The following is a 17,288-nucleotide window of genomic DNA, read 5'->3' as shown; positions in this document are numbered from 1 at the left end:
GGGAGGCCTGCCAGGATAGTTTCAGCAGTTGATAAGCTGAGCCAGGGGTGAAGACAAGCAATGTTATGTGGTGGAAGTAGACAACCATTGTGATGGAGAGGATATGGGGTCAGAAGTTCAGCTCAGGGTCAAATACTGTAGGATGTAGGTTCAGCAAAGACAGTGGCCAGGGCGGAGGCTGGAATCAGTGGCGAGGGAACAGAGTTTGTGGTGGGGGCTGAAGATGATGGCTTCTGTCTTCCTAATGTTTACTTGGAGGAAATTGTGGCTTATCCAAGACTGAATGTTGGACAAGCAGTCTGACAACAAAGAGGCAGAAGAGGGGTCGAGAGAGATGGTGGTGAGGTAGGCCTGGGTGTCATCAGCGTACATGTGGAACCTGACATCATGGGCCAGATTTTCATTGGGCTGTGAGGCGGGCTTTCAGGCGTAGGGGGGGCAAAAATCCCAAATTCGGGGGTCCCGACACCATCCCGCCCAAAACCCGCCTCCACGTAAGCTTCAAGGGAGGCGGGTACCCGCCCCGCACTGGGACCCGCCGACCCGAGGCAGGAAGGGATTAGTGCCAATTAACTGCCTAGTAACAGGTAGTTAACAGGCAGATTTTAGCCTAATCCCTATTTTGAGGGGTGTCGTATGGGATTCCCGACGGCTCCAAACCACGCCAGGTTAGAGCAGGCGGGCCGTCGGGTTGAAGGACTTGGAGGGGTCGCGACGTCGGTGTTCAGGTGAGTGATGGGTGCATGAGTGCAAAGGTAAGTGTGTTTGGTGTGTCTAATGTGTGTAAAGAAGTTTAAATTACCTGTACTTACCGTTACAGCCTTTCTTCCTCTAGGCTTCGGGAGTCCATCACTCAGCCGGAACTGAAAGCTGAACGGCTGCGATCTGTCAAAAGTGACAGCCTTCAGCTTTCAGTGCCGGTGACAGTTCTAACTGAGTCTGTGTAGAAGGACTCAGGTTAGAAGTCAGACTGTCAGTGTTTGACAGCTTCAAACAGCTGTGAAACACTGATATTTCATCTGTCAAAAACTCTTGACAGATGAAATTTCAGTTTGTGACATCACCTGTTGCCGGGTGGCCATTAATTGGCGGGCTCAACAAGGTCAATCAAAGGAAAATCGCGTCGATTGGCCAGACGTCGATGGAGGCGGGACTAAAACCGGAAAGTTGTAGTCCTGCCTCCTTCCCGACAGCTTAAGGAAAATCCAGCCCCATGTCTTCGGATGATGTCACCGAGGGGCAACATGTAGATGAGAAATAGAAGGTCAACTTAACCATAATAATAATAATATTTAAAATACTTTTTCTGAACCTTATACTCAGTCTTTCTTGCAACACATAGTTCTGTGATTTTCAGAATATTGCAACATTATGAAAAATGTTAAAATAGGAAAACTACAGGCAGTTTGGTAGCAAAAGGGTAAAGCAGCCATAGTTGTTTAAAAAAAAATTATAGATACCATGCTAAGCTGCATTCATTATTTTGTATATTGCTATTCAAATTTGGCATTTTAATGGTTTAAAAGACAGTATCCCTTGTACGAGATGAACTCTGAAAACTAGTTGCACTCCTGTACCACAACAAAAAACATGGGAATTATAATTTTGTGGGAAATTCCAAAATTATTTAACATACAAGGTTATGCAAATTCTCTCATTTTACTTTATAATGCTTCATATAAAAAGTAGAGGAATAGTTTTAATCGTATGCAATAAAACATAGTTATTTAAAAAACGGAAAAGTCTGAGTACTCAAAGGATTAACGCATTACTTTAAAATTGATCATGCGCTTAGTGGGCATTAACCTTCTCTGAAGCTCTACTAACACATCTCTAGCTTTGAACAGTCAACTGAAAAATTGTGGCAAATTAAAACACTAATGACTGCTTCTGACTGTATCGGAGAGTTCCTATTAAATTAAAATGTTAAAACATTCTCACGGCTAATTCCGCAGTTCATCAATAAAGACCGTATAGATGGATAAAAAGGAATGCTGTCCCTTAAACATCGCAAAGCGACTTAATCAGATACAAATGGAGTCAGACATCAAATGCCAGCCAGCAAGCAGAAGGTGCAAATAGAACAAGGCTTTCAATTACTCACTGGAAAAAGATAGACAAGACATGTGTTGTAAAGGGAACACCCAACTAGGCACAAAAAATAAAAGGCATTTCCATAAAAAAAGGCAAGTAATCTTCCATTTTTTTTTTTTTTTTTTATAAACTCTACCATAATACAATCCTGATTTGACTTCTGTTCCTTAAAATAACTGTCCTTTTAATGAATGTTCAATTTAATAATGAAGAATGTTATCAGCTCAATATCAGCATGGGTAGATGTCAGTGGCAAAATCTGGATTTGAACTCACAAGTACCAGTCACTGCAAGACTACTTTCCAGCAGACACAAACAAAATTGGAATAGCATCATAGAGATGATGACAGATGCCACCAGTTTAATTCTATTTTAAAGAGAATTTTTTATGTTCTAAGTGAGGGGTGCTATTGCTGTAGAACCAAAACATTTTTCACTTTTGAATGCACAGAGTTAGCCCTGAACATTCTTTAGGTGAAATATAGCCCAGTAAGCCACAAAACTAAAAGCTCCCTCTTCTTTGCTCAAACTATTTGTCTTAAACACTGAAGTGCACTCAATTATGTGCCACTATGAATTTCTCCACTTACCGCAACAGTCTCTAAATGAGATGCCAACAAGTGCTAAATTATAGCCAGTATTTTTTTTTTTGTTACTGTTGAATTGTGTCAAGATTGTCCAAATTAACTTTATTTTGGACTTTACAACCATCAGGCAAGAGAGACTTTATTCCTTTCTTTCTGGACTGAATTGAAATTGTGGTCCCAGAGATGCTAATCCATTGTACCACTCAGCCCCCCCTACTTGACCAAGGGCAGCTCGGGTAAAAGAACCTAACATTGGGAGTGGGATGGATAATGTTTACAAGTGTAGAGTAAAAATAAACTTAGAAAATTAGTAATTATGTTCTGATGCTGATTTCTTCAAAAAAAATAATCTGCTTTTAGCAACACATAAAGGATGTACATAAACTATTGTTCAATTTTTCAAAATAATTTTTAATTAAATTAATTTCTTGAATACCTAGACACAAAGGGCTTTGTCCTAAAGTAAACTGTCAAGTTTGAGTCAATCTTACCAGCTACATTTCCATCAGAATCCTCTGTCTGTAAGCTGGCTACACTTGTGTTATCCATATGGAGCTGGAGGTCCTGAAGCTTAGAACGAAGCTGCTCAAGATCACTGTCCTTACTATCAAGCTGCATTTGGAGCTCTGTACGAAGGTTAGATTCCTCTGCTAATTGCTGTAATATTCAAACAAAAAGTCGTCAAAATGAGAGAAAAAAAATGTGGTGTTTTAGGATAATAGCAAAAAGTCTTCAAGACCACTTTCAGTTAAAAATGCTTTTATAAAATATATAGTTCATTGTACTAGTGCAAAATCATACCTGCAACTTTTTTGGCAGTTAGTTGACTGACCAAAAGATTGACAACAAGGATTCATAAATCACAATCTCATGTTTGTAAATCATAAAAAAAACTACATGATGGCATGACTTATTCCCTGAAATGTATGGAAATGAAAGCAGCATTTAGCATACCAATACTAAATACTATGGAATGGCCATTCAAGTCTTGTTCTGCACAGTTCCTGATCTCACCTACATCAAAACAGGGAGGCAACCTGGGCAGTCTACACCACTTTCTGGCTACATGTGGCAACCTTGGACCACATCCTCGCACTTTCTGGTTTGATGTTGAATTTGCTACAGTCCACACTACAGGAGGATCTCTCTATTGCTCTCTCTCTCTCATATATATAAAAAACATGCATGTAAATATACCAACAAGACAGAACCAGTGCAAACAGACAGCTACCTCTATCTCATATTCAGGAGTACTTGACCAGGGTGTATAGATAAAATTGTGTCCCCATTTTGAAGTCATACATTTTGCACTTATTCTTTAATCTCCATTATAAAACTCCTATGTCCATATTTCTAATGGAAACTGCCTTTGTCAACTTGTCATGCTGTAATGACATCCCCTCCCCACTAGAGGCACTGCAGTGCCACCACTGGTAAGAGTGCATAATTACAGCATGACAATGTGGACATATGAATTTACAATAGAAACATTTACAGAAGTGTGCACAGCTAAGATTTTTAATAGATTATGTATCTATATAAAAATGAAAGTTAGAATATACATGCAAGATTTCCTTACTGCTTGCATTTCACTAAAATCCTTCTGATACTTCATAACCATATGACTGTATTTCTCCCTCTCTTGGTTCAATTCCAGTTGCAATTTTTTGTTTTCCTTTTCTTTTTTTCGGACATCTGCTGTATTTGCTTTCTTCCGATCCACTTTCGTATCTTTTCGGTATATAATCTCAGCAAGTTTATTAACAGCCTAATTGATGCAAACATACAACATGCATGTAAATGTACCCACAAGACAGAACCAGTACAAACTACTAGAAAACTGCATTAAAATGTGGCTATTTATATAGTTAGGAGAGAATTTAAAAAAATCTACCTGTGTTTTCAATGTACGTTCCTGGTTAATTATTTTTTCATAATTAGTTTTCATGTTGTTTAAGTCTTCCTCCCTCTTCTGTGACTCTGAAATACAAGTTGTTGAAAGTAATAACAGTTATTTATGATAAGTGTGAGTAGTTAATGTTGATCTGTGTGTTTACTTAAACAAGTGAGATAGAAGAACCATACAAGTTTACAACACTGAAGGCGGTCTTTGATAGAGCAATCCAGACCTAATCCCAATGCCCTGCTCTCCCCATAGCTCTATCTTCCTCGGCTTCATATGTTTATCTATTACAGCTCAGCCAATTTACAGCATTATAATCATTTGTATGATAATAACTATATATTTAGACAGCTCGGAGTTTTAGAAGGTTACCATCTGAGTGCTAAATGTTTTAAACATTTGAACACATCTCATACTATCTTATTTTCTTTTTTTCTCTAATTGACCAGAGTTCTTAAACGGGATTATAATAGGATATATAAACAATACTTTCTCCCTCCTCTTGCTCTCATATTACTGGATACATTGCAGGGGGTGGATTAGGTAGAGACCCTGGATCCAGGAGGCAAGTTGTAAAGCCACTTACCTCCTGGATCCAGCAGTCCTCATCTTGCATTAGCTGGTGGGTTTCACGAGGCGGGCAAAACCCGACTAGCTAAAGTTAAACTCAAAATGGAGGTTAACGCAGAGGCTTCTAGCCTCATTATAATATTTAAATAGACGACCCGTCTCCCGGGAAGAGGATTGGCGTGAACAAAATAGTCAATCTAAATGCTATTATAATGTGATCAGATACATTCCATACCTTCTCCCATAGACTTCAGTTTTTCATCAAGCTCTGCTTTTTCCTTTGATAGATTTTCTACATCTTTGGTCAGGGTTCTATTTGATTCCTCTAGCTAAACATGAATAAACATATATGCATATTTTTATAAAAGAAAATGCAATGCTAAATATCATTAAAGGCATGAAGACATAATGAAAGGTTTAAACATTATTCCAGCTACTTTATGCAATAGTTTATACATCATTTGAGTTAGTGTGTGTAAAACTGCCAAGCTTACCAAGGTAATGGTGTTGACCTTCTCATTTTGCTCTTGCTTGTGTCGCGCCATTACTTTCTTCAGTTCCTGATCAAGTTCATAACATTGATCCTCTACAATAGCTCGAGCTAGCTGCTCAGATTCTGCTTTAGTTATAGTTAGATCCATTTGTGAACATAATGAATCCCTGGTGGAAGACAGAAAAATTAACATACATAATAATGGCAGTCTTATAAATATATTCTGTGATAAAGAATACAGTATTATAGTTTGTACAATAAACATTAGGGCCTAGAAATTGGATTGGATCGAATTCGAATTGGGGCAATTGGGAGGGTGGGGTGGGGGGGGTGAGCGGTGGCCGGCAGGGGAACCGACTCGTAGCTCCTCAAAAAGTCACAAATGTTCAAGTTACCTTTTGGGTGGCAGCTTCCAACATTTCCTTTAAGGTCTGGCTGCTAAGAGCCAAAAGAAAGACCACAGCATGCACGGCACATGCTGCATTAATTCGAAGACCAATTTGAGAAAGGGGTATTAAAGGAGAAGGAAAGGTATGGAGAAGTTCATTAGTTACAAAATATTCACTATCTCTCAAAAAAATCATTTGATTTTGCTACTCCCTTTTGTAGTTGCACCAGTAACAAGGGGAAGCTTGTGTACATCCCAGAGTAGCTGTTTTTAAACCATACTGCAGCACAGTGTATCTATGCATCAAAGTGTAGCACCAAGAAGTGGGATAGTGCAGGCTCACAGCCATGCTGAAGTCAAGTGGGCGAAAAATACCAAATCTGTAAGCAGTCTTTGCTCAGCTGAGATGCTTCCTAGTAGCCAAGAAAGAGAAAGAATGGTTGTGACATGGGAGCAGGTTGTGTGCACAGAAGAAAACCAAGGAAAGAGACAGGATAAAATATATATATTATTTTGTAAAGTGCTTTTTTTAAAAAAAAAAACCTGTAGATTTGATAAATGTTAGAGTCAATATTTTTCACAATATTGATCATAAATTTCTGGAGCCAACCTCAAAAAAGCAGCTCAGAATAACCCAAAGCTGTGGTAAACCACTGTTTGTATTCCTGTTTGGCCTGTTTGTATTCCACTGTGTACATGCCTGGACATGCCTCGGCTGACTCCTCCCACAGGTCCTAGTATAAAGGTGACTGCTCCCCAGCCCTTGGTATCCTGGACCGGTCGACCACTCGAGGCAGACCTCCATTCTGTTGTTAATAAAAGCCTTTAGTTACTCTTCTAACTCTCGGTCTTTTATGAGTAATTGATAGCGCATCAATTTTATTAACAACATTTTTATAATGGAGAAGATCCTCACACCAGCATGCCTGGACTTAGATCATCGGGAGGCGGACTCATCCACCAAGTTTACTCACTGGCTTAAGTGTTTCGAAAAATTCCTGACCGCCTCCGAAGCAATCAAATCGGACGAGGACAAACTGGATGTCCTGACCTCCAAAGTGAACCACCGAGTGTACTCGGTCATCCAAGACGCGACCTCGTACGCGGACGCTATCAAGCTCCTCAAGGACCAGTACACGCGCCCAGTGAACGAAGTGTACGCCAGGCACCTCCTGGGGAGTCGTAAACAACAACCTGGGGAATCGACCGTGGAATACCTTCAGGCACTGTCTGTGCTTGGCCGGGCCTGTGGTTGTAAGGATGTAAAGGCCGCCGTGTACACAGAGGAACTTATCCGGGACGCTTTTGTAGCGGGCCACAGATCCAATTACACACGACAGCGACTGTTGGAGCAGAGTAACCTCGACCTCAACAAGGCCTCTGAACTCGCACTATCGTTGGATGCAGCCTACCAGGGCATGGATGCCTACTCCTCTGCACCGTGGACGCCGCGGGGAATGACAGCCTGGGACACGGTAGGACCGCCTCATAGCGCCGTGCCACCCCAGCCACACCCCAACAACGGCCCAACTACCGCAGCAGTGTCCCAAGGCCAGACAGCAGTGCCCCAAGGCCAGAAATGCTACTTCTGTGGCCAGGCAAAACACCCCAGAGCGCGCTGCCCGGCGAAAAACGCGATCTGCTCGGGCTGCGGGAAGAAGGGACACTACGCTAGCGTCTGCAGGGCCAAAGCCACCCCGAACCCCAGCAGCGCCGCGTGTGGGCCATGCGGGCCGCCATTTTGGACCTCCCCGGCCGTGTGCGAATCACCGGTACAGCAGCCATTTTGGACGCCTCCAGCCGCATGGGGATCATGGACGCCGCCATCTTGGACGACAGCTGGGACGCAGCAGGCCCCCGACACCGCCTCATCTGATACCCGCAGCGACACACCGACCCCTACGCTGGCATCCGTTACACTGGACCAAGCGAGACCGCACCAACTGGCCAGTTCCACAATGGACATTAAGGTAAATGGTCACGATACAATCTGCCTTTTTGACTCTGGGAGCACGGAGAGCTTCATCCACCCCGACACGGTGCGGCGTTGCTCTCTCCCAGTCCTGCCTGCGCAACAGCGGATTTCTATGGCCTCCGAGTCCCAGTCGGCGGACATCGGCGGCTACTGCGTGGTGACACTCGTAGTAGACGGGACCGTGTACGATCATTTTAAACTTCTGGTCCTGCCTGACCTCTGCGCTGCCGTCCTGCTGGGGTTAGATTTTCAGTGCCACCTTAAAAGTGTTACGATGGCGTACGGTGGACCCCTACCCCCACTCACAGTCCGCAGCCAGCAGCTTCCAAATTGCCCGCCGCGCAACAGGTGCAACCTCTCCACACTCAGAGTCACCCCCCCACCACTGTTTGCTAACCTCACCCCCGACTGTAAGCCCATCGCCACAAAGAGCAGGCGATACAGTGCCGGGGACAGGGTTTTCATTAAAACCGAAGTGGAGCGGCTCCTGAAAGAAGGGATTATTGAGGGCAGCACCAGCCCCTGGCGAGCCCAGGTTGTGGTCGTTAAGACCAGCGAGAAGCAGCGCCTGGTCATCGACTACAGCCAGACAATAAATCGCTACACCCTGCTGGACGCCTACCCACTCCCCCGTATAGCTGATATGGTCAACCAGATCGCGCAGTACCGCGTCTTCTCGACCATTGACCTGAAATCAGCGTACCACCAGCTCCCCATCCGCCCTGAGGACCGCCAGTACACTGCCTTTGAGGCAAACGGCCGCCTCTATCACTTCCTTAGGGTTCCCTTTGGCGTCACCAATGGGGCCTCCATCTTCCAAAGGGAGATGGACCGGATGGTAGATCAAAATGCGTTGCAGGCCACTTTCCCATATCTGGACAATGTGACCATCTGCGGCCGTGACTTGCAGGACCATGACGCAAACCTCGAAAAATTCCTCCGCACCGCCCAACTCCTAAACCTGACATATAACAAGGAGAAGTGCATATTCCGCACAAACCGCCTCGCCATCCTTGGCTGTGTTGTGGAACACGGAGTCATCGGCCCCGACCCCGACCGGATGCATCCCCTTATGGAACTTCCACTGCCCCACTGCCTCAAGGCCCTGAAGAGGTGCCTAGGGTTTTTCTCCTATTACGCCCAGTGGGTCCCCTACTATGCGGACAAGGCCCGTCCGCTGATCAAGTCCACCTCTTTTCCCTTGACGGCAGAGGCCCGCTTAGCCTTCCACCGTATCAAGGAGGACATTGCCAAAGCCACCATGCACGCAGTGGACGAATCCATCCCCTTCCAGGTGGAAAGCGACGCGTCCGACTTTGCCCTGGCCGCTACCCTCAATCAGGCGGGGAGACCCGTGGCCTTCTTTTCACGAACCCTCCAAGGCCCGGAGACCAGACACTCCGCTGTTGAGAAGGAGGCCCAGGCGATTGTGGAGGCTGTGCGTCATTGGAGGCACTACCTGGCCGGAAAACGATTTACCCTGCTCACTGACCAGCGTTCAGTTGCTTTTATGTTTAACAACAAGCAGAGGGGCAAAATCAAAAATGACAAGATCTTGAGGTGGAGAATCGAACTTTCCACCTACAACTACGAGATCTTGTACCGGCCCGGGAAGCTAAATGAACCCCCGGATGCGCTATCACGTGGCACCTGCGCCAGCGCGCAGATCGATAGACTACGGGTCCTCCACAATGACCTCTGCCACCCGGGGGTCACCAGGTTCTTCCACCTCATCAAGGCCCGCAACCTGCCTTACTCTATTGAGGAGGTCAGGACCATGACCAGGAACTGCCAAGTCTGCGCTGAGTGCAAACCACACTTTTATAGACCAGACAGGGCCCACCTGATAAAAGCCACTCGCCCCTTCGAGCGCCTGAGCGTTGATTTTAAAGGGCCTCTCCCCTCCTCCGACCGCAATGTGTACTTCCTCAATATTATTGATGAGTACTCCCGTTTCCCGTTTGCCTTCCCCTGCCCGGACATGACCAGTGCCACGGTCATTAAATGTCTGAACAACCTCTTCACCCTGTTCGGCTTCCCCAGCTATATCCATAGCGACCGGGGCTCATCGTTTATGAGCGACGAACTCCGTCAGTACCTGCTAACTAGGGGTATTGCCACAAGCAGGACCACCAGTTACAACCCCCGGGGGAACGGACAGGTGGAAAGAGAAAATGCGACAGTTTGGAAGGCCGTCCTGCTAGCCTTAAAGTCTAGGGGCCTTCCAACCTCCCGCTGGCAGGATGTGCTCCCCGATGCGCTACACTCTATTCGGTCACTGCTCTGCACTGCCACGAACGCCACCCCTCATGAGAAAATGTTTGTCTTCCCAAGGAAGTCCACATCAGGGACATCGCTACCGCCATGGCTGACGTCCCCAGGGCCGGTCCTACTGAGAAGACACGTGAGGACCCATAAAACGGACCCCCTGGTCGAGAGGGTCGACCTCCTCCACGCCAACCCCCAGTATGCTTACATCGCATACCCGGACGGGCGGGAGGACACAGTCTCCATAAGAGACCTTGCACCCTCGGGGACCACAGTAACCCACTACCCACTACCACCCCCCCCCACGATCCGATATCCAGCCCCAGCAGACGGCAGGCCTGGGCCCCGCGACCCGCTCGACATCTACGAGGACGACACGCCTGTGCCACAGCCTACGCTGGACTCGACGCCGGAAGCTTCACTACCCCTGCCGTCGCCACGCCGATCACAGCGGCAGACAAGACCTCCGGAGAGACTCCAATACACTAACTTTTAATACACTTCACCCCGCCGGACTCAATTTTAAACAAGGGGTGAATGTGGTAAACCACTGTTTGTATTCCTGTTTGTATTCCACTGTGTACATGCCTGGACATGCCTCGGCTGACTCCTCCCACAGGTCCTAGTATAAAGGTGACTGCTCCCCAGCCCTTGGTATCCTGGACCGGTCGACCACTCGAGGCAGACCTCCATTCTGTTGTTAATAAAAGCCTTTAGTTACTCTTCTAACTCTCGGTCTTTTATGAGTAATTGATAGCGCATCAAAAGCTAGCTCTTTCCTCTCCACAATGTTTTGGTGCATTGATGTATTGCAACATTGCCCAATTCATAAGGACCCATTCTATCCCCACATCTTGAATTGATAATCCTATTTCAACTGAAGGACACAAATCTATAGTACGCTTGCCTATTTAACACTAATTTTGAAAAACGCCATACAAAGCCTGTCTCTGTCCTTTCTTCCTCCAAAATAAATGGGTCCATGTGTAAATGCACCATATAGTGTGGTACTAAGCCTCATGCAGTGAAGTCCCAACTTCAGTTACTTGTCTATTCTGATTCAACCAAGTTCAGCTGGGGCAGGAATGAAGGCACACAACTGACCACAGCATTCCACTCTTGGCCGGGGCAGGGGGGGGGGGGGGGGTTGATGAGGGGCAGAGTGACTGTTTGTAGATGATGGGGAATAAATAATGAATCCATCATCAGCTGCTGGTAGTGACCATGTGCTCACACACTGGGTGAAGACCTGGAGTGGGTTCCACAATAGTTGTCCAGGCTCAGAGATAATGAAGGGCCACTTGGGAAAGGAATGACTGGGTTTCAAGTGTTGTAGATCTGAACTTGTGCAGAAGCTGAAACTTTCAGGAGAGGAGGAAAGTGAACAGTGAGTGAAGGAACTTGATGGGGGGGAAGGCATAAGAGACTTTTGAAGGCAGGGAAAGATATAGCAAGGCAAAGTGGTTTAGGCTATACTGGCTGAAAGACTGGACTCTAGTGGTGGAGCAGAGGGGTGGAGAGCAAGCAGTAAACCAGCGTCAGAAGAATGGAAGATATGGGCCCAAACACAAAGAAGGACATGCGCTCCTTGCGCTTGGCTTCCACTTGCTCCTGGCGAAGAGACTCAAGCTGTTCGGCGCTTTCCCCGATGCGTCTCCTCCACTTTGTGCGGTCTTGGGCCAGGGATTCCCAGGTGTCGGTGGGGATGTTACACATTTTCAAGGAGACTTTGAGGGTGTCCTTGAAGCGTTTCCTCTGCCCACCTGGGGCTCTCTTGCCGTGCCGGAGCTCCGAGTAGAGCGCTCGTTTTGGGAGTCTCGTATCGGGCATGCGGACAATGTGACCCATCCATCGGAGCTGATTGAGCGTGGTCAAAGCTTCGATGCTGGGGATGTTGGCCTGAGCAAGAACACTGACGTTGGTGCGCCTATCCTGCCAATGGATTGCAGGATCTTGCAGAGGCAGCGTTGGTGGTACCTTTCCAGTGCTTTGAGGTGCCTGCTGTACATGGTCCATGTCTCTGAGGCATACAGCAGGGTGGGTATCACTGCTGCTCTGTAGACCATGAGCTTAGTGCCGGGTTTTAGGGTTTGCACACCACAGGTCTCAGCCCGAGCGAGCAGTCAGCATCAGTGGTACATAGGTATTGGCAAGAGCCAATAGATATCCTCAGTACAAAAGCAAAATACTGCAAATCTGAAATAAAAACAGAAAATGCTGGAAATACTCAGCAAGTCAGGCAACATCTGTGGAGAGAGAAACAAAGTTAACATTTCAGGTCGATGATCTTTCATCAGAATTAGATATCCTCAGAATTGTCAATATTGAACTATAGGAAGTTATGACTCAACCAAGACTTTATGCCAAACAGCAGTTGTATAGGATTGCAACAGCAATGGAGTGAAGAAAGGTAGATGTGAGCGTCAACAATATACATGTGGAAGCTGGCACAATGCTTGTGGATGATATCATAAAGTGGTGGTATGTAGATTAATTAATAGGAGGCGAACAAGGAAAAAGCCTTGTGGCACACCAAAACGTGACCGTGGGGGCATGGGAGCAGAAACTATTTGAGGAAACTTAGTGATTGCATTTGAACAAGTAGGAGTGGAATCATAAAAGCATGTCATGAAGGAGTTAAAAACCAATGTGAACTTAAAATGAAAAACAGCATGTGCAGAAAAACTACCAGACAGTACAGAACAGAAATAGAGTCCAAATGGTTAGACCCCTCACGACAGAACAATGTGGTTGGAAACTGTGGAAGCAGTTGGAAAACCGTTGAAAATTAGGACATGTCTGAGTGGAATGAGCGAGACGTTAGGAGTTGCACCTGGTCTGACATAATCTCAGGAAACTGAGTGATGCATGACCAACCAATCAAAATAACCATTGAGGTCTAGCAACAGTGAGTGATTGGCCAAAAGTGGGTCTCTGCTAACTTTTACTCACACCCCAACCAGCAAAAACAACATAACAAGTCATCGAAGCAGGTCAAACACCGCAGTCAACGGCGCTTGAAGAAGCTTGTCTAAAGGAAGGACATCCAAGAAGAATCTCAAATGCTACAGAAACTGATCACTCCACCGGATTGACGCTTGAAGCATCGGTTTAAGGTGGTATGTATTGTTTGATGCTTGTGTGCACTGTTGAATCATTAAACCTAAATTTTGATTAAAGTATAGAATAGTGTGGATTTCTTTGACTGTCTATCGTCTGGGTCCATAAATCACTGGAAAATCTGCTTTCCTATTGATTTCGGCACCCGAAGAAGGACTTGATGTAGTCAGACAAAGAAAGAGTAGAATATCTCATCCAGTGATAGAACAGATTATGGCTGGGAACAAAGCAAGGCATTAAAATGGAAGCAGCAATACAAAATACATAGAAAATAAGTAACCAAGGAGAGAAGAATGGTATCCGAGAGAGGACCATCAAATAGACCCCTTCATTGCGTACAATGATGGGTTGTTCTTCTAACATACATAACCACCTAAGTCAAAGAAACAGGCTTAGGCTATATGGTTACTTGGCCTCAGCAAACAAAAGGATAGCGATGAGAAGGGGAGACAACAGCTAAAAACAGACGTAGATATTCTAAAAAGGGAAGTGGAGGAAGTAAAAGAGCAGTTGAAAAAGACGCCGGATAATTGGGAGTGAGATGGCCAGACTAGTGAAAAAACATATCTAAACCCTAGAAGGCCACGTGGAGTACTTCCAAAGTCAGGCCCTAGTTAAAGAAAGCAATTTGACACTAAAACAGTCAGTCAAGCAAGAGACATTAAAAAAATTGGGAAAAGCAGATAAACAAAGGGATGATTTAAAAGGCAGCAATAGCAGATGATTGCCAATAAAGAAAGTGGTCGAGGATCAGGGGTCATTCTCACTGGTTGAGGATCAGGGGTCATTCTCACTAAGTGCAAGATCATTCAGTTGGAAAAAGCTCTACAAGTAAAACAAGGAAGTTTTTGCACCATGAAAGGGTATAATAGTGACAGTGAATTAGACCAACAAGATTGGGATGACTCAGACAGAGAGGCTGTCGAATATGGACACCACGATGACCATCCACGGTGGGACGTGGGTCCAATGGCAAGCATGGAACAGGTTAAATGTAATGTTGATGGCCAGGGTGTCAGGAAAAATGTAGCACAGAGATTTGATGTACCATGTACCCCCAAACAACTACAAGACATGGCTAAAGCAATATTTAAATTTGACGGTAAAGACAATGTAATTAAACACTTTAAAGACGTAGAACAGACCAGTGGACTAAAATGATGCAGAAAAGATACGGTTACTATCATGGACTTTAGAGTCAGTGGTATTTGGAGCACTGCCCCAAGATAGGAAGGATGGCCAAGGAACGTAGCGGCAAATGAAAGAGGCAGTGTTTGCAGCCATTGAATTTGACAGGGGAGGTTCTCGTGAGGTCTTAACAAATTGCAAACAGGAACTCAACGAACATCCCAAAGTATATGCTGATCGATTATGGCAGTATTATGACAGGGTGTACGGGCAAAATCTAGCTCAGAACCAATTGAACCCTAACCGTGTCATTGAGGCTAAATGGTTAATTAGTCATGCACAGCCATATTTGCAAGCAGCATGGTCTCTGATGCAACAGACCCACATCGTAACTGCTGGGAAACAAAATAGCCAGTTTAGACCATGCAAACCCCAGCATGGAAAAATAGGGGCCCCAAAAAGAGGGACCTCAGAGAATGAATCCTTATATAAAACATTATTATTACAACTGTGATATATTGGGACACATTACCAGACTGTAACCCGCCCTAACATAAGGAACCAACAGCCCCGTACGGGAGACAAGACCCAGGGAGGGAAAGAACCAGCCAAGCTTGAAACAAGTTTCACAGAGGTTGAAAATTGTATAAAGGCTGCATTACCGCCCCTCCTATGTGCGCAATAGAACAGCACGGGGCTCTGGAAGTCAATTCTTCACCCAATCCCCAATAACAGGGACTGGCCTCTCCCAAGTATTTGTGCCCGTTACAGTATGACTCATATGGACGACCGTGTGTAACCGCTGAGGTAGGACGCCACTGTAGCATATACTTGGTTGACACAGGAGCATCCAGAACTGTCATATCTGTACGAGAATCAAGGGAATGTCCCTTTTCCACCAGAGAACCCTTGAGATTAAGTGGGTTCATGAGAAACTACCAAATGGGTGTTAAATCTCACCAATCCCTAGAATAATAGGATCTAGTGAGGGTACGTGGGGGTGCATACTCATGAACCTATCACAGAAAACACAAGGGCCTAGAAATTGGGTTGGGGCGCCAAAGTGGCGCAAAAGTCGCCTGAGCGCAGGATTTAGCGCAGCTTTCGAGGCTTTAGCGATCGTCAGATATTCAGTTTCATTGCTCCTCGAGGGACACGGGGCGAGGCTCGAGGCGCTCCGCGTCCCTCTTAGGGCGCTGAAACTGAATATCGCTGCGGTACTGCAGGCCCTTCCTCTCCCTGTTAAGGGGGAGGTGCCTGCAACAGCGCGACCAAGGAGAAGTGCCGGGCTCTCGGGAAACAGCCGGCATTGCCGCGGGGGGGTGGTTAGGAGGTCGGGGACGGAGGTGCTGGCAGGCGGCGGCCGCCCCGCACCTCCACCTTAACTTGCGCCGCTGTCGGCACAGTAAGGCCCCCGTGAACCAGGCGCGGGTAGCGGGCGGCGCAACTGCGGCGTTCGCTACCAAATATCGTGAACGGGGCACGAATGGGGCGCTGCGCACACTGATGACGTCATCGGTGGCGGCGCAGTGCAAATGCCTAATGCCACCATTAGCGCCCCTACTGAATATCGCGGGAGACGCAGCCAGTGGCGCTGCAGCCACTGACTGCCTCTTTAGGCGCTAACAGGTGGCGCTACTCACCCAATTTCTCCCCCAAGGAGTATTAGGAGCAGATATACTAGTTTGATTGTGGACTTAGCAAATAGTACTCTTTGGCAGGCAGAGGAGTCAGAGGTAGAGGAACCTGCAGTGAATCCAGGCAGCTAAATAAGGCAAAGTACTCATGCACCCAAACAATGGCGCCAGCACCAGAGGTACCTATAAGACCCACACCAAAGTCCACGGTGTTGGACACATCAAATGGATTTTGGTCAGTACCCCTTAATCCAGAACACCAGTACAAACTTGTCTTTACATTCCAGGGCCAACTGTATACCTGGAGTTGTTTACCACAAGGCTTTCACAATTCGCCCATCATCAACAAATGGCTCAAGCCATAATCCAGTCTAGCCAGCCTGAATGGTCAATACAGTATGTGGATGATTTATTGTTGCTTACACCGGAAAGCCATCTGAGATTGCCAAGAGAATTGCTACAATCATTAACCAAGGAAGAGTTAAAGGTTAATCCAAAGAAGGCACAATAGCACAGGATAAGGTACCTTTTTGGGAGTGAATATTAGCAAAAAGGAAAGCGGCAGCATTGATGAATTGAAAATAAAAACTGTACAACAGTTACCCCTACCAACATCTGTTAAGGTGGTATGGTCATTTCTGGGACTGGTGGGGTACTGCCAGGATTTTATAGAAGATTTTGCCATGTTAAGTGCACTCCATTATGCTTTGTTGAAAAAGAATGCTGGGTGGGAATGGACACCTGCCTGTACAGAAGTGATTAAACAGTTAAAATAAGCTTTACAGAAAGCCCCAGCTAGAAAGAGCAGCCAGTGAATATTCTGTATCAGTGGTCCTAACCCAAAAGACCCATGACAAACAGAGAGCAGTCGCTTATAGAAATATAGAAGATAGGAGCAGGAGTAGACCATTCGGCCCCTCGAGCCTGCTCCGCCATTCAATGAAATCATGGCTGATCATCCAAATTCAGTACCCTGTTCCTGCCTTCTCTCCATATCCCTTGATCCCTTTAGCCTTAAGAAATATATCCAACTCCTTCTTGAATACATTTAATGAATTGGCCTCTACTGCCTTCTTTGGCAGATAATTCCACAGGTTCACCACTCTCTGGGTGAAGAAATTCCTC

General features: G+C 45.9%; 1 protein-coding gene across 3 annotated transcripts in view; it reads right to left on the bottom strand.

The window, feature by feature from the left end:
* Positions 1–17,288, bottom strand: part of rock1 (Rho-associated, coiled-coil containing protein kinase 1) — a 245,316-nt gene that overhangs the window by 21,368 nt on the left and 206,660 nt on the right. Inside the window, exons 23-28 of one of the 3 annotated variants that reach the window (XM_085992815.1) lie at positions 5,649–5,814; positions 5,390–5,483; positions 4,576–4,661; positions 4,261–4,449; positions 3,173–3,338; positions 2,105–2,148 (exon numbers count right to left, since the gene is read on the bottom strand). In XM_085992815.1, the coding sequence (XP_085848941.1) occupies positions 2,105–2,148; positions 3,173–3,338; positions 4,261–4,449; positions 4,576–4,661; positions 5,390–5,483; positions 5,649–5,814 (745 nt within the window). The remainder of the gene's footprint in view (positions 1–2,104; positions 2,149–3,172; positions 3,339–4,260; positions 4,450–4,575; positions 4,662–5,389; positions 5,484–5,648; positions 5,815–17,288) is intronic. The other 2 variants (XM_085992813.1, XM_085992816.1) reach the window with 2 other exon arrangements.

The sequence above is a fragment of the Somniosus microcephalus genome, chromosome 7 (assembly GCF_052327205.1).
Source record: "Somniosus microcephalus isolate GS21.2 chromosome 7, FLI_Smic_1.0, whole genome shotgun sequence".
In the NCBI taxonomy this organism is placed as follows: Eukaryota; Metazoa; Chordata; class Chondrichthyes; order Squaliformes; family Somniosidae; genus Somniosus; species Somniosus microcephalus.
The sequence above is the reverse complement of the archived record's forward strand: the minus strand, read 5'-3'. Positions and strand labels throughout refer to the sequence as shown.